The 17624-nt window shown below is 53.0% G+C and overlaps 1 protein-coding gene across 4 annotated transcripts in view; it reads left to right on the forward strand.

The window, feature by feature from the left end:
• Window positions 1-3639: 3639 nt before the first annotated feature.
• The window catches only part of SLCO2B1 (solute carrier organic anion transporter family member 2B1), a 30822-nt gene continuing 16837 nt past the window's right edge, over window positions 3640-17624 (forward strand). For 3 of the 4 annotated variants that reach the window (XM_072924340.1, XM_030264435.4, XM_072924349.1), the window contains exons 1-4: window positions 3640-3750; window positions 11466-11555; window positions 15840-15977; window positions 16065-16227. In XM_072924340.1, coding sequence (XP_072780441.1) covers window positions 11475-11555; window positions 15840-15977; window positions 16065-16227 — 382 coding nt within the window. In that variant the 5' untranslated portion in view covers window positions 3640-3750; window positions 11466-11474. The other variant, XM_072924343.1, reaches the window with a different exon arrangement.

Here is a 17624-nt window from a genome sequence, read left to right on the forward strand (position 1 = left end):
AGGATAAGTTCCTGCTAGCACCTGTGTGTCACTGAGTTGACAAATATTTTATCTGTGTAAGCAGATAAATATGAGCTTGGAACTTCTTAATTCCTCTTTAAATACACTCAGTTAATCTGGCACAGCATTAATGTGATAGATCCCACTGCAGCTTCTCGGCAAAACAATGAGACAATTCAAAATATATGTTATAATGATTATTATATTATTTATTTTATATTTCTATTTATAATTATGATTATGTTTTTAGTTATAGTTATATTATTACTATTTTATGTCCACTAACTCTTTGTAGGCGGCGTTTCATGGCAGCAGCTCAGAGCTGGAAGTGATGCTGTGCAAAAGGGGTAACAGCAAATCTTTTCTTCAGAATTGTAAAACCTCTTCTCCTTTAGACAGAAGCAATAGAAACTCCTTGAACTAATAGCACATTTAATATTAAAAAGTGCTTAAATGCTCTTAGGCATCCAAATGCAGGACGCGGCAACTGGCCTTTTGTTTTGCCCTATTTGTCTACAAATAGTTTAAATTCACTTTCTCGCGGGGTTTCTCCAGGGTTTTTAAGGCAAGAGCTTCGGATCGCGTTGCTCTCCCGTAGGAGCAGCGAGGCAGCAATTCCCAGGGTCGTGCTGCCATCTGGGGTTCCGAGCTGGAAAGGAACGGGTACGGACGCCTTCTACAGCCCAGGCTGCTCCAAGCCCCGTTCAGCCCAGCCTGGAACACTCCCAACCACCTTTGCATTACAAAAAAAAAAAAAAAAAAAAAAAAAAAAAAAAAAACGTCATTTTAAAAAAAACAGAAACTCTTTTTTTTTTTTTTTTTTTTTTTTTTTTAATAAGAGAATAATAGAAAAGTCCCTTCTTGCTGTGGAAATCCTCCTATTTCCCAATTCCTGTTTCCCAGAATCTGACACATCCTGGTCTTATTTCCTTTGGTGGTGGTTTGGGATTTTTCATTAAACAGGAAAATTTGCAAATTATTCACTTTGGTTCTGATTGAAATCCCAAAAACAGATGACCCTTTCCTGTTGTCCTTTACAGGCGTTACAAATACAGACATTAAAAGGCAGGATCCAAGCAGGGATTCAGAAGGCAGCCCCAAAATTCATAGAGGCAAGGCAGCTGATTACCACCAGCCCCCCAATTTAAATCCCAGCTCTGCAAACAATTTCTGCAGAATTCCGAGCATTTTCATCCCGGCTTTCGGCTGGCCCTCTGTGAGGCATCAGTAGAGCCCAGATGTGAAATGCCAGCCCTGATCCAGCTGGTTTTTTTCCTATCCTCACGTGCAGAAGCGGCCACACATCCACTTCCCACGCAGAACATTGAACTGTTCCTTTCCAATCCCAGCTGAAGTCTTGAGCCAAGAGCAGAGTTGGAATAAGCAGCAGAACATCAGCAGTTATGGGATTCCTAATTTTCCAGCCTGGATTCGTCCACCTGTGCACATCTCTAACCTCAGCTATGAGATTTTGATACCTCTTTGCCCAAGTAGGTGCTACTATGGTTTCCTGTGAACTGCTCCCGAGTGTTCCAAGGAATACTCCTTCCTGCACAAACTCCAGAGGACTTGGCCCCCCTCACCTGACGCAGCACTTCCATGCCCACTCAGGCTTTAGTGCTTGCTTTTAATAGGAATTATCCTTTTGGGGAGGCGCTTGGGGTCTGCCCATCCCAATATTTGGAGGCCAAAGCCTCACATGACCTAAAAGCTGAAAGAGCAGTGGGAAATATCTTGGCCAGAAAGAAATTTCTTGCCAGAAAGCGGCGGCAGCAGGCAGGACACAGCTCCAGGGGCACCAGGACAAACACTGCCCTGCTCTGAACACCCCAGGGGCTTTTTAGGATTGGGCTGGGCTGAGGGGCTTTACACTTCTGCCTCCCTGTCATGGGCAGGGACACTTCCACTGTCCAGCCCGGCCCTGGATGGATGAGCATCCCTTGGGAGCATCCCACAGGGATATCCCAGAGCTGGGACATGGAGCAGTGGGACAAGGTGCTCTGGGCACCCCCTGCCCGTGGGATGGAGCAGCAGCCGGAGCAGCTGAGGAACCCCGAGCAGCTCGAAACGAGAGCTGAGGAAGTCATTAGATGGTGCTCTTCTTCCGTGGAATGTCGCAGCGTGAGCTTCCTGCCTCTCCATTCCTGGATATCCCCTTTTCCCTGCCATGCCGGGGCTCTTCGGGGTGTCTGCCTCATGCTGCCCTGCGGCTGTACACTCTCCTCTTCCCCTGGATTACAAAGGAGCTCTGCCCTCCCAGTCCCAAACCGAGCCCGTTCCGGGGCTCCTGGGGGATGCTCTGTGCGTGGCCCCCCGGGAAGGAAGGAGCTCTGCAGCTGTAAAATATTAATAATATTTGTTTCCATCCAATAATGCCTTCCTGCCACCCTGCAGAGCCAGTGGAGCTGATGAAGTGCCTTTCCTCTGCTGTGGCAGCCCTGCCCAGGAGCTCAGCTTGGGGTTACTTGGGTGCAGAGTGCTTTGGGACACACTGGTGTGGCCAAATGCTTCTGTGCTGCCAGAGCTAATAAAGGGCTTGTTTAATTATAGTGTAATGAGCTGGCAGAGGAAGCAGATGATCCCCCCTTGGGAAACATCAAGTCCCTCTGCCCAGTGTGTCCTGTGGGCTGTCCCATCCCTCAGAGCCACACGAGAAATGCCAGGAGGGAAAGGTCGCTGTGCCTTTCTCTGCCTCTGCTGCACCACCACCCTGATAGTGGAAATATCCCACTTGTAGCTGGGATATCCAGGAGCTTCTTGTGCCTTCTGGGATGGAAGGAGACCAGGGAACTCACCAAAGGGCTCTCCCTCTCCCTCCACGCCTGACTTTCCCCCTGGACAGGACTCTAGCTGTCCTGCTCTCCAAGCTGCAACTTTGTGAAATCCGAGTGTGAATTTGCCCTGGCAAAGCTCACCCGTGTTGTGCACCTGTCTGCTGGCAGAGCTGGGGGTGCTCACCTGGAAAAGAGAAGGATCCAGGGAGAGATCAGGGCCCTTGCAGGGGCTCCAGGAAAGCCAGAGAGCGACTGGGGACAAGGCATGGAGGGACAGGACACAGGGAATGGCTTCCACTGCCAGAAGGCAGAGATGGATGGGGCTGCCTGTTTGTTTACTTCTCCAGTTCCCCTCTGGAAAAGCCTCAGTGCTCAGAGCAAGAGAGTACTGGGGAGACCTTGAAAATAAATAGTCCAGGGTTAGATAAACAAAGTTTCCATTTCCCAAATCCCAGGATTACACCACGGCTTCAAAATTTACAGGGGGAAAAAAAAAACCAACAAAAAAAAAACAAACCTAACAAAAACAACAAAAAAAAAAAACCTGCAGATGAAGCAAATCGAACAAAAAAATTAATACAGGGAAACCGCCCTGGAGGAATGGGACCCTTGCAGGCAGGGGAGAGGGGACTGGAGCCGGGGGATGGAGGGAAAGCCAAGCCCACTTTGGCCTGGGACTGGGTAAGAAGCTCGCCAAGCCCTGGCTCAGCAAACCGCGCACTCCATCCTTCTGGGATTGCAGCCCCAGGAAAAAGAAAACACAGACATAAAATAAACCCTCTTGGAAGGGACTGAAAAAGTTGAATGTGCTCGGTTTTTAGAAGCGCAGGCGAAGCCCCACCTCCGCGTTCCGCACTCCGCACACCCATCCCCACCTCCAGCCGGGCAGGAAAAGGAGCGAGTGACCCCGGCTCTGCTGGCAGAAGGAAAGTTTCGCTGCCGGCGGCTGAGCGCCAGGAGAGCCCCGGAGCCAACCGTGAGTATGGCAGCAGCTGCCCCTGCCGGGCTGTGAGAAAGGTGAACTGTCTGCCGCCGGCTGCTTTTGCGAGGCTCCTGGATCCGCTGGGGCTGGGAGCAGCTTCACCGGGGAGAAAGAGGAGTGACAGCACGCCCGCTCCGTGCCAGCCTTCTGCACGTGTGCTTTGTCGCTTCCTCTCTGCTTGTGCTTAATTGTTTGAGGGTCCTTTTAATCCCCAGGGAGGCAGCCCCGCTTATTTCTCCCGTTGCGGGGAATTTTCCCAGTTTTCCCAAGGCTGCCCCGGTGAGTTTCTCTCGTGGTTTCACTTCTATAACGGCAGGGGCTCTTTGCAGCCCAGATCTTGGGAAGATGCCAGGCAGATGTGGAGCTGACCTGTGCCTACCTGCCAGAGGGAGCCTGGCTGAGCCAAACCCCTCCAGCAGGGCACTGCTTGGGAGGAGAGCTGATCTTACAGCCCTAGAGTCATGGAAAGGTCAGTGCTGAGCTGCTCCTGCCGAGCTGTTCCTTGGCTGCTGGGCTTCTGCCGGCTCCTGCAAACGGGGGAGCTGCCATGTCCCTTCCAGCCTTTGGGGTGGGCATATCCCCGGGGAGCCAGCCGTGGGAGCAGCCTGCCCTCCCTGGAGCACGGATTTCAGGTTTGGGGTGAGGTTGGCCACACCTGCTGCCTCTGTCAGGTCGCTGCTGTGGTGTCCCCGCTGGGCATGGGGACAAGGGGACGGCTCTGCAGCGGCGGGGCGGGCACCTGTCCCGTCCTGTGTGAGGGCTGCTGCTCTGGTCCCATCTCTGGAGATGGCTTCACCTGGGTGGGCAGCTCCTGCGTCAAAGGGAATGGCACTGCCTGTCCCAAAAAACGCCCCTTCCTCCGTGGTTCCTGGCTCCCAGTCTGCTCCCAGTGCTTCCCTGGGGGTGTTGCTCTGCACCGTACTCTACCCTGGACCTGCCACATGTGCCCTGGATGGAGGTGGATTAAATACCGACTGTCTTGAGCTATGCTGTGGCTGAGTCTGGGTTTGAGGGATGGTTTGGGAGCTTCATTTCACCCCTCAGCACCTGCCATTGGCACCCAAGGCTTTGGAAAGGTGATTTTCCAAGGAAATGGAGGTAGCGTGGGAGGCACAGCAGCAGTGAGGGGAATTCCTGGCTTGAGACGTGATCTGAACACCGCGAGGCTCTGAGGCGTCGTCCAGGGAAAACTGAGAGCGCATGGCTGGAGAAACCCCAGGACAAGATCACGCCCAGGGATGCAGGAAAGGGCTTGTTGCTGTCAGGCAGCTTGGCTGGGGCCAGCTGTGGCTCCAGCTGCAGGTCTGGGTACTTCCAGAAAGTAATCTCCATTTTCACTGGGCTGTCTTGGTCCCTTCAAGCGTACATATGACAGTGTAGTCCATCAATGTTAAATAATGGAAGAAAGACACTGAGTCCCCCCTGCTGCCCAAAATATCAGCTTTTCCTCATTTTCCTGTGCCAGCTCCAGCCCCCACCAGCTGCTCTGGGCTGGGGCTTCACTCCAGCACTTGCTCCTTTTCCATCCCACCCAGATATGTCACCAGGTCTGTCCCACCAGCAGTGTTTCCTCTGCTGTTCACAGCCAGCTCCTCTCTTGCTGGCTAAGGAATTTTCTCACTTCTCCTAAGCTCTACTCAGTTCCCTTTCCTGGCAGCAGCATTTCCCTGCTCCTGCTCCTCCATCCATCCATCCCTGTTGCTTGCAGGTGGCCAGCGTCATTCCCAGCTCCTGGTGAGGCAAGTTTTACTGGCCACCTCCAAAATTTGGGGATGCTCTGGTTGTTAATCCCTGGGTTAGTGTGGAGGGGGTAAAGAGCTGCCCTTGAATGTCCCTTGGAAATAAATGTTCAGGATTGGGGTGTAGCTGCTCCTCATGGAATACTCAGTCTGAGGAGCAGGTCTGTGATCCTGGGCAGACCATGAGTGCAGATGGAGGATCTGGGTGTGTTGGGACTTCTTTTGTCAGAAGTTATAGATAATAAATTGCAAACAAGCTCTAGTTTGTTCCAGGAGGGCTCAGCTCCAGGGAACTGCTGGGGTTTCCACTCAGGATGTGTGTTTGAGGCACGGGGCCATTGCAGGGGCTCTTGCTCCCTGTTTTGCAACAGCTTCCCCTTCAAAAAGTTCATTTTTCTCACCAGAGGTGTCTGTGTCCCTGGAGCCACTCTGGCTCTGCCCGTTTCCTCCAGCTGCTCCTTGCACTGCAAACTCTCACAGCTTTCAGGGGAACTCAGCAAAAAAAATCTGTGTTTTTCTCAGTTTTCCCTCCTGTCCAAGCAGCAGTGAAGTACAGAGGGGAAAAAACATTAGGAATGTATTTATGGTGTATGAAACCCCAAATGGGGGAAGCTGTGTTTTGGGATCACTTCCCTTCAGGCTTCTCTTGGCAGGTGCTTGTCCATAGAGCCAAGCACTACCTGCAGCCTGTGGAAATGCAGATTCCTGCTGGAACTGGGTTTTTCATCCTCCTTTCAGCACTTTAACTCCCACCCAGGGGCTGGAGCTGATCGAGGCAGGAAGAGTTTCCCTCCAAACACAGCGGAGGTGGTGCTGCCAAGGACACAAGACGAGGCTTTCCTGCGGCACAGCCACATCTGTCCATCCCAGGGCAGGGCGGTGGGTCTTCAGCACCTGCCTCCATCCAGGAGACTGGGGTGATGTTGTACTCGAAATACTGAACAAAACCGTGGAGGGGAGGAGCAAAGCTGGGAGATCCTGGTGTGGCAAATCTCACAAAGCCTTGAGCCACACCACAAACCCACAGGTGATGGGAAGGAGCGAGGGCAGAAGCAGTTTAAGGGGTGATGCTGGTGCACAGGGGGATGCATCTCATCAGAGCCTGGCAAGCAGCAGGAGCAGAGGGTGAGGAGGGGGGCTGGGGGGGCTGCAGACCCCGACAGCTCTGCAGCCCTGGGTAGCCTTTGGAAGCCAAGCCAAGTGAGTGATTCATGGAATTATGCAATTCCAGCATTTGATGCTTATGTAACTCCAGAGCCATCTCCCTCAGCCAGAGGTTCTGGAGTTCCCTCTGCCCCCTCCCAGAGCCAGGGCTGTTCCAGGGTGCATCCCCCTTGGGAGGAAAGGTCACCCCGGGTGCGATGGATGATGGATGGATGGATGGATGAATGGATGGATGGATGGATGATGGATGGATGGATGATGGATGGATGGATGGATAGATGATGGATGGATTGATGGATGGATAGATGGATGGAGGGATGGATGGATGGATGGATGGATGGATGGATGGATGGATGGATGGATGATGGAGGGATTGATGGATGATGGGTGATGGATGGATGGATGGATGGATGGATGGATGGATGGATGGATGGATGGATGGATGATGGGTGGATGGTTGGATGGATGGACGGATGGATGATGGATGGATAGATGATGGATGGATTGATGTAAAGCAGCCCTGGGAAGAGCATTTGGCATTGCTGGTGGCTGAGAGGCTGGACATGAACCAGACCAGAAACTCTCAACCCTGGGCTGATCCCCCAGCCTGGGCAGCAGGAGAGGGGGGGATTCTGCCCCTGTGCTCAGGTGAGACCCCACCTGCAGAGCTGCCCCAGCCCTGGGGACACAGCAGCAGAATGTGGAGCTGCTGGAGAGAGCCCAGAGGAGGCCCCGGAGCTGCTTCAGGGCTGGAGCCAGGCTGGGAGAGCTGGGGGTGCTCACCTGGAGAGGAGAAGGCTCCAGGCAGAGCTCAGAGCCCCTTGCAGGACCTAAAGGGGCTCCAGGAGAGCTGGAGACAAGGGATGGAGGGACAGGACAAGGGGAATAGCTTCCACTGCCAGAGGTCAGTGATGGATGGGATATTGTGAAGAAATTCCTGGCTGGGAGCATGGGCAGGGCCTGGCACAGGGTGCCCAGAGAAGCTGTGGCTGTCCCTGGATCCACAGGGAGTGACATGAGAGTCCTCATCTCTGGTTTAGTACTGTTAGGTGAGCTCCAGCTCCTTCCCCACATCCTGCAGTGTTGGAGCAGGTGAGGATCCTTCCAGAAAGGTCTCCAGCCCTGGCAGAGGGTGTCAGGGAAAGGCAGGGAGCTCTGGGAGACCTCAGCACACACTTGGAGAGCAGGGTTTCATCACTCCTGAAGCGGAGGGGTACCAGGGCATGGCTGGAGCCTCTCCCTCATTGCCTCTGAGTGCATGTCATGTGTTTCAGCACCTGTTTTCCTTTTTCCTCTAATTTTTAACCTCCAGGAATGTTTTCCCATTCTAACTTCTTGTAAGATTTCTGGGACATATCGTCTGTGGCCCATTTCTCATTACACAGAGTCGCTGACCTGGGCTGATCTCATTTTCACTTTCTTTTTGCCACAGGGTGCAAGATAGAAACATCTCTCGGGCCCATCTCTGCATCCCTTTTTACTCCCTGTCTTTTTCCATGCTGTGCATCCACTGCCTTTCCCTTCTGCTGGGTTATAAAGCATCCTTGCACCCACATTTTCCGAGCCAGCTTCCCCTTTACCCCAGGCGCGTTCATAAATACACACCCTGACACACCTCCAGCCTCGCTGCCATGAAAGCACAATTATTCAGCAGAAGGAAGCCAGATTCTGGAATATTTGCTGGCATTTCAAGTCCCCTGCTGGGATTTAATTTGCTGTGGTTGTTATTTGCTCACACTCTGCTCAGCCCAGCATGTGCCTGTCCTTGCTCAGCTGAGGGGAGAAGCTGTTGAGGAAGGCTTTGGGTAGAGGCACAGCCTCAGGAATGGGACAGGGTGATGTGCAGCCAGCCCAGACCCTGCTGGCACTGCCAGGACCCTGCTCAGGTCCCACATGGGGTTTGGGGCATTTCTGCTGCCCTGGTGTCAAAGGAAAGGCAGCCTGGGGACAAGTAGAGCATCTTAATCAGTGCTGCAAATGGTTTGTGGGATTATCTCAGATACAGGCAGTGACAGGACAGGCTTCCCCACTGCCAGACAACAGGATTAGGTGGAATATGGGGAAGGAATTCCTCCCTGTGGCTGCCCCTGGATCCCTGGCAGTGTCCAAGGCCAGGTTGGACGGGGCTTGGAGCAGCCTGGGACAGTGGAAGGTGTCCCTGCCATGGCAGGGGTGGCACTGGGTGAGTTTTAAGGTCCCTCCCAAGCAAAGGGATTCTCTGCACAGCTGGGGGTTATTCCCCAGCCTGCAGCTCCCTGCAGTCACTGTCCCTTGGGAGCAGGGAGAAGGTGCCAGGCAGGTGAGGCTGGGATTCCTTGTCGCTATAGGACACATGAAAGCATAACGCGAGCTACCCGCTATTTTGCAAGGTAAAAAAAAAGCGTTTATTTTCTGATTTTAACTTGTATACTTTTCCAAAGATGACAGTGGATTGGAGAGTGAATGGGCTACTTCTCCAAAGACATTGGACAAACTACTAGTATATCAAGTTTCTCTACTTCCATGAAGGAATGCAAAATAATATGTTGTTTACAGAAATTGGGTGGGAAAGTTTTCTAACAGAATGTAAGCTCAGAAGGCTTTAGAAAAACTTAAGAATCAGGGTGACAATTCCTGGCAGAATTTTAGTGGCATCAGTTGGTGTGAGACTGAGCTCAGCTCCCTGTGCCCACTGCACCCAGGGATTGCCATGCAAGGCCTTTCTGGGGGAATGCAGTGACCCAGGACAGAAGTGGGAAGAAGACTAGGCTTCGAGGACAAATCCTGCACCTGTAGCTGAAGGAATAACAGCAGATGATGGATCTGCAGCACTCTGAACAACCATCCGTCCATCCATCCATCTTTTTTTTTTTTTTTTTTTTTAATGAGTTAAGGCTTATCTGCCTTTTTATTTGATGTGCTCCTTGACCGCTCTGCTGGATCAAAGTACTTTTCTGTTCAGTTTCGTTCCGGAGGGAGAGCGGTGGATGGGCGGGATCTGAGGGCAGGGGTTTATCGTCACTTCGATCTGCTGGCAAACCCTGCGGTGTCTGAGCCCTCTGGAGAGCACTGCCGCGGGGGTCAGCCCCCTCCCTCCTCCGCACATGGAAAGGAGAGCGTGGAAAGGATGTGCGGCTGCTCACCGCTGGATTTGTGGTTTGCAGGTGCAATGAGGGACAAAGGGATTAGCACAGTTAACCAGGACATGGAGCCTGCAGTGGCTTCCAGCTCCATGAGCACTCCCATCCCTGCAAATCCAGCCTCCTTAGGGTGTCCTGCCTTTGGTGTTCCACCCTTTTTCTCCCCCCTGAGCATCCGAGGGACTGCAGCAGTGCTGTCAATAATTCATCAGGGCTGGAGTCAGGCAGGTGCCTCTGCCCCAGCACTGCTGAACCCTCCAGGGGCCCGGCGGGCTTTTCCTGCCTGCTTTCATTTCCGATCAAATCCGCTTTATTGATCCCGCCCTGGATTTGTTACAGCAATATCTCTCGGAAAGGGCTGAGGGCAGCAATTGCTTGCTACAGGGGCTGCTGCATACCTCGTGTGGGTCCCCTGTGGAATTCGCCTCTCCTGTGCGCCGTGCGAAGGGTTTACAAACACCACAGTGAAGGCAGGCTCCCCCTGCTATTTACATAGCAGAAGTTACAACCCCTGCATTTGTTAATTTGTTTGAGGCTGCGGGTCCTCGCTCCTTTGCTTCTCATCATGGGGGAAAATAGAATTACACACAATAATAATGAGAAGCCTTTCACCCCATTTGCTGTGGAGATGAAAACATCTATTAGAATGTGCTGAACAACAAGTTAAAGCCTAATGGCTTTAACGTGCCTCCAAACAATGCAGCTTCCTGAGTAGGAAGCCTGGGTACAAAAACCCAACAAAGACATTGCTGGTCCCTGGGGAGGAGGCACTGGGAGGCCAGAGAGCAGGGAAAGAGATCTGCGGGCAGAGAGGGGGTGCTGGCTTCCCACGGGCTGGAATTTCTTGGCATGGTCGCATTTAGGTGATGGCTGGGGGCCTGAAAGCGAGAGCGGAGGGGTTCTGCCAGCGGAGATGCAGAAACGCCGTGGGTGCAAATGGGATGCACAGGGAAGCAGGGTTTTAATCCACTCGAGCCCAGCACAGCGAGGGGTGGGAAGGGCTTGCTGAGCCCCCTGTGTGCAGGCAGGAGCCCGGACACATCCCTCCAGAGGCAGGACTTTTCACTATGTCCCCTTGAACTTCTGGCATTCTGCAATAATTCATCAGGGCTGGAGCCAGGCATGTGCCTCTGCCCAGCACTGCTGAGCCCTGTGTCCCCTTGAACCTCTGGGGTTCTGCAGCCCCCTGAGCTCTCTCTCAGAGCCCATTTCTGCAGCCCATGGGATCCCTCTGGAAACCCACTTCTGCAGCTCACTGGTACCCTTTGATTCTCATTTCTCCAGGCAGCTGAGGTACCTCTGGATGGCAGCACAGCCAGCAGCTTTGTCAGCTGCTCTCCCAGTGTTTGCTGCCAGCTGGCTGAGGGTGCCCCATTACCATTGATAAGGACATTGATAAGGACATCACACCGACCCCAGGAATGTTTCACAATATTGTTCTTGGCTCTGCTGAACAGCATTTCACCTCCCTGGACTCTGAGGTTTAACACTTTACAGGGTGCTTTGTTGCTTTGCAGAATTAGAGTGCTCGGAGAGCAAAGGAAACCCAGGAACAATCCGTGATTACCTGGGAGGCCGTGTGCCTGCTGGGGGGGTGTTTGCAAAGCTTGACAGGATTTTACCTGCCGAGCAGGAGGGAATTCAGGCACAGCCACGAGCATTGTGCTGAATGATTTCTCTCTGACAGGCTGACAGAATGACAAGCAAGGCTCCAAGGAGCAGCCAGCCAGACGCGGCCCGGAACACGCTCTGCAGGAGCCCCTTTCTCAGTGTCAAGGTAAAACCCCCCTGCTTTCTCCAGCACCCCCTCGGATCTCTGGCCTGGGAAGGAGTTCAGCTTCCTGCAGGAGGCACTGAGAGGATTTATGGGCACAAAGTGTGTTTGGAAAATGCTTCCTGTGTTTCCCAGGGCAGAAGTGCCTTTGGTGTGGAGCTGTCTCCATTCCCAAGCCAGCAGTGTTTCAGTGCAGGTTTAACTCCCAGATCCTACAGGGTTTAGCTCTAGAGAATCACAGGATGGGGTGGGTTGGAGGGACCTTAAAGCTCATCCAGTGCCATGGGCAGGGACACCTTCCACTGTCCCAGGTTGCTCCAAGCTCCAATGTCCGACCTGGCCTGAGACACTGCCAGAGATCCAGGGCTGAGCACCGTGTGCCAGGCCCTGCCCACTCTCACAGGGAACAAATCCTAATTCCCAAGATCCCATCTAGCCCTGGCATTGTCAGTGGGAAGCCTTTCTTTTAAGTCTTGGCTCCTCCTGGGTCTGGTGCAGCCCCAAGCCCTCCAGGTGAGGGTTTGAGGAGCTCTGCAGAACCACAGGCTGCACCTGAGAGGGTTCCCTCTGTCTTGAAACATCTGCTTCATTCCCTTCTGCCTCAATAACTCCTTGTTCTCAATAGTGACAGCCCTAAAATCAGTGTACAGTGCTATGTTCTGGCTCATAGAGAATCTCACCAGGCCAGAGAGCAGAAGGTGACAGTCAGTCTTGAAGGCTCAAGATCTCTCTGTCCCTTTTGTGGGGAAGATTTGGGGTTTTGAGGGTTTTTCTGCACATGTTGGTGCATTTAATCACCCTCCTCGTGTGGCAGAAGGAAAGTGAGGCACTGAGGCAGAGGCTAGCAGAGCACAGAGGTTGGAGACACAGAGCCATGGCCTGAGGCTCTTCCCCAATCCTATTTCAGCCCATTCAGCTGGTTTTTATCTGGTGGGTTTTGTTTGTTTTTTATTTACTCGCCAGCAAGGTTAACTTTAGAAATATGACCCCACTGATTTTTCCATGAGGAGATATTTTAAAGGGGTTCAAAGATTAAATCATGGAGGGACAAAGCCAGCTCAGGCCTGTGAGCAGAGTTCAGCTGTATTTTGCTGTATCTGTGAAGGTAGATCCTAAAATCCCAAATTGGTTTGGTTAAGGGGGACCTTAAAGACCCTCTTGTTGCAACCCCTGCCACGGGCAGATGTGGAGGAAGCTCTTGTCACCAAGAACACAGCTATCCTCAGCACAGGATGTTTTCCCCTCATCTCTTGGTGTTTTTTTTTCCAGAAGTTAGGCCACCCTGTCCAGTTTCTAAATGACTTCCTCAGAAAACAAAACTTGCAGCCCGGGACTTGAATGGCTCTTGCAGAGACACAGAACCATTGCACAATGCGGTTGGCTGTGTTTGAAGTGGCTGAAAGACCAAAAATCACAGCACTGCAGTTTTCATGTGTATTTATATCTCCAGAGGGCGTGCCACAAAAACCAAGGGCCACATGTCAAAATGCAGCTGAGGGACATAACTAAAAACTGCCCTGTTTGGCTTCAAGGAGCATTATGATTTAGATGGGATATTGGGAAGGAATTGTTCCCTGGGACAGTGGGGAGGCCCTTGGATCCCTGGCAGTGCCCAAGGCCAGGCTGGATGGGACTTTTGGCCACCTGGGATAGTGGAATGTGTCCCTGTCCTTGGCAGGGGTGGCACTGGATGGGCTTTAACCCCCCTCCCAACTACAGGCTCAGCCAAACTGGTTCCAGCTGTTTCCTCCCAGCCCCATCTGCCGTAAGCACAGCCCTGTGTGCCTTTGTCATGTGCTGACGCACTAAAGTCTCTCTGAAAATAGCCTCCAGAATCTCCCAGACACGTGGAGGGAGAGTGGTGGGGACGTGCTTGTGTCACATGTGCACATGTGGGGTGGCAGCAGCAGTGCCTCACCAGTGTTTGGGTTCTCTGCTTTGCTTTAATTCCACGGGCATAGAGGGAAGGCTTTACAAGCACAGCTCAGCCCTGGGGCTGCTCCTGGTGTCCATGGTCTGTCCTGCTGCCAGGGAAAAAGGCTTGGGAAAAGCCTGGTGTCTGCTAATCCAGGTCACCTGCTGGGCCAGCACATCAGTCCCACCAGTCCAGCAGAGCCAAAGGCCAGGGAAAGCCTGCTCTTTCTTTTCCTGGCAAAAAATTGATGGCTGAGAGCAAAGAGCCCCTGGAGGCAAAACTGGGGTCCTTGCCCAAGCCTCTGCAGGTCCTCTGCAGGGCCATGTCTCCTAAAATACCAGATTCCCAATGCATTTTGAGTTGCAGAGGAGGTGGGGAAGTGCTGGGCAGCTTCTGAGCTGCTGTGAACCTGTGAATTTCCAGGATTTGGATACTCAGGGGGCTGTGTGCTATGGATGCCCGGAATAAACAGATCTGCTTTCAGCCTTTCCATCTGAAGTGATGTGTTCAGGAAGCAGAGCATGGACACAGCCAGCAGCTTGGAGGAACGTAGGAGTTTCAGCAAAGCTGACTCTGGGGACACTTTCCTTTGGCTGGGTGACATTTTCCCAGTCCAGACATGTTGCACCCGTCAGTGGTGACATGAGGAAGGGGGGAAGGTTCTGGGTGGTGTCCTGGTACATCATGCCAGCCCATCACTTTGGGAGGTGGTGGTCACAGCCCAGTCCTGCAGTTCTCAGCCAGAAGAGCTAGGGGTTTGACCTTCCCCCTTTCTGTGCTGTGGATGTTCCCTTGGCTGACAGAACAGACCAGTTTGGCAGTGACCTTACTTGAGGTCTGGATCAGAATGAGATGTGGCAGAAATCCAGGCCAAGCTGAGCAGTTTCTCCGTGGTGGGAGCTGCTGCAAAACACATGGAGCAGGAGCAGCGCCCCGAGGGTTTGGGCACCATTCCAGACTGAGGGCAGCAGCTCTGGAAGGAGCCAGGGCCATGCAGCTGGTCCTGCAAGGAGATGGGTGGGCCAAGTCCTGAGGCTATATGACTGTTTGGGCTGGCTAGAGTGGTGTCTGAGAGAGCCACACAGCAGCAGGAAGGAGGAGGGAGGATGGAGATTATTTTCTGGAGGAGGGCAGATTATTTTCTGGAAGATGGTGGACTTGGACAAGGTTTGCTTCTGGAAGGGGAAGAGAACCATCACATTTTCCAAAGGATATGTGTTTTATGTCTAGGGCTTTGTGAGAAGGGAAGGGAAGGGAAGGGAAGGGAAGGGAAGGGAAGGGAAGGGAAGGGAAGGGAAGGGAAGGGAAGGGAAGGGAAGGGAAGGGAAGGGAAGGGAAGGGAAGGGAAGGGAAGGGAAGGGAAGGGAAGGGAAGGGAAGGGAAGGGAAGGGAAGGGAAGGGAAGGGAAGGGAAGGGAAGGGAAGGGAAGGGAAGGGAAGGGAAGGGAAGGGAAGGGAAGGGAAGGGAAGGGAAGGGAAGGGAAGGGAAGGGAAGGGAAGGGAAGGGAAGGGAAGGGAAGGGAAGGGAAGGGAAGGGAAGGGAAGGGAAGGGAAGGGAAGGGAAGGGAAGGGAAGGGAAGGGAAGGGAAGGGAAGGGAAGGGAAGGGAAGGGAAGGGAAGGGAAGGGAAGGGAAGGGAAGGGAAGGGAAGGGAAGGGAAGGGAAGGGAAGGGAAGGGAAGGGAAGGGAAGGGAAGGAAAGGAAAGGAAAGGAAAGGAAAGGAAAGGAAAGGAAAGGAAAGGAAAGGAAAGGAAAGGAAAGGAAAGGAAAGGAAAGGAAAGGAAAGGAAAGGAAAGGAAAGGAAAGGAAAGGAAAGGAAAGGGGCCTAAATTCTTCTCCCTGACCTGCTGACTTTCTCTAAAGGAGTTGTTTGTTGGTGTGTTTGGAAGGGCTCATTCCTGTCCCAGAAGAGCTCCCTGCGCTGGGGATGGCTGTCTGCCTCTGGCTGAATGGGAACAGGAATGTTGTGCAACCTCCCTTCTGCTGCCGCATCCAAGGGACGTGGCCAACACAAACAGGCATCATCCCAGCTGAGGGCACGTGTTTGTCCAAAGCCACTACTCAGCTGAAGAAATTTCAGCCTCCTCGCAGACACTGACCCTGCTGTTACTTCTGGCAGAGGCCAATTTCATGGTTCTGACCTAACCTCAGAAGATTTCACTGGTGCCAGAGCAGGGGTGATATTTCCAAGGCTTGTGGTCAGAGGTTTAAGTTGGATAATGGTGCCTTTCTGAGGGGGATGCAGTTTGTTGTGCTGCAGCTCTGGGTGACCCTGCAGCTGTCACTGACCCTGCAGCTCTCAGTGACCCTGCAGCTCTGGGTGACCCTGCAGCTGTCACTGACCCTGCTGGGGGTTCCATTTTTGTGTTGGCAGTTCTTTGTGTTCTGCCATGGGCTGCTGCAGCTCTCCCAGCTCCTGGTCTCGGGCTACCTGAAGAGCTCCATCTCCACCATCGAGCGACGCTATGGCCTCTCCAGCCAGACCTCAGGGCTGCTGGCATCCTTCAATGAGGTGAGCAGCAGCAGCAAGCCCATCCCTGTGTCCCCGTCCCCACGCTGCCCTGCCCTCAGAAGACACTGGTGCCATCTGTCCCCGCAGGTTGGGAACACGCTGCTGATCGTCTTCGTCAGCTACCTGGGCAGCCGCGTGCACCGGCCGCGGCTCATCGGCTGCGGGGCCCTGCTGGTGTCGCTGGCCGGCTTCCTCATGGCCCTGCCGCACTTCATCACGGGGCCCTACCAGTACGACCGCTCCGTGGCAAGTGAGCACTCCAGAAAATCACCTTGGGCCCTGGGGGACGGAAGATGGAAATAATGGGATGACAGAATGGTTTAGGTGGAAAAGGGACTTAGAGATCATCTCGTTCCACCCCTGCCACAGACAGGGACACCTTCCGCCATCCCAGGGTGCTCCAGCCTGGCCTTGGGCACTGCCAGGGATCCAGGGGCAGTCACAGCTGCTCTGGGCAGCCTGTGCTTGCCACCCTCACAGGGAACAATTCCTTCCCAATATCCCATCTGTCCCTGCCCTCTGGCAGTGGAAAGCTGTTGTGAAATTACCTTCCCTCCAGGCACTGGGAGCTGCAAGCTGTTGGCTTCTCCTCAGTAAATTTTATTTTTCTGAGAATGAAATCATCTCAACTCTCAGAGGCAACAGCTACTGGTGGAAAGCAGGTCCAGGGGATGTGGGAACCATGGCAAAGGGCAGGAAAACAATCAAAATGCAGGCTGTGTCTCTGATTCCCCTTGTTTGCTGCACATCCAGCCTCACCTGCCTTCCCTGGTCTAGCTGGGCTGTCTTTGAGGTTTTAGACCCCACTGGAACATCAGCCTCCCTTGAGATACATGCAGGCCTAAATCACTCATGTAGGGAACAGGACAGGGAGGGCTTAGAATCTTCTCCCTGAAGGAAAATGAAGGGATGAGAAATGAAAGAAAGGAGAGAACAAGTTACTTGCTGCCTTCCCAATTCCTGCCATGAAGCTCCAGCAAGTCTTCTAGAAGCCTCCACTGAACAACTTTTGTTTGGCTCACCAGAGGGAGGGCAGCTGGCGCAGGTAACTGCAGACACTAAAGGAAGGCTGAGTAGGTCAATCATTGCTGGCTGCAAGCAGGGGCCAGCTGCAAAGCCCAGCTTGGAAACAATAAGTTGGTGTTTCAGCAGTGCTGCTGAAGGTGGGCCCGTGTCCCAGCACTTGGAGTTCCACAGAATCTGGGGCATCACCATGGGAATCCTGCTATCAGCACCACCACCCCCTTGCCCGGCGCTCTAAGGAAGATGAGGGTGCTAAAATCAGCACTCTGACTTAGGCAGCTTTTCTGAGGAAAAGGAGTTCTCATTTCCTGGGTAGCTGCTCACAAAATCTGCAGGTTTGCTCATTTACCTGTATTGGGTAGTCTGTCAAAGGTCCTGGGAGTGACTTCAGCTGCACTTCCTTGATGGAGGGAAAGCCTTAGAGGCTTTCCAGGCTCATGAGCCCATCTCTGTGAATAGCAGTGCAGTTCACAGATCTTTGCACCTTCTTGGAGTTTACTTTTACCTGCCATCTAAGGATAAGATAAGGACATAGAGTTGCTGGAGCAAATGTAGAGCTGAGGGTGTTCTCCTGAAGAAGGCTCCAGGGAGAGACTTCCAGTGCCTAAAGGAAGAAGTTGTTTC

This window comes from Taeniopygia guttata, chromosome 1 (genome assembly GCF_048771995.1).
Source record: "Taeniopygia guttata chromosome 1, bTaeGut7.mat, whole genome shotgun sequence".
Classification (NCBI taxonomy): domain Eukaryota; kingdom Metazoa; phylum Chordata; class Aves; order Passeriformes; family Estrildidae; genus Taeniopygia; species Taeniopygia guttata.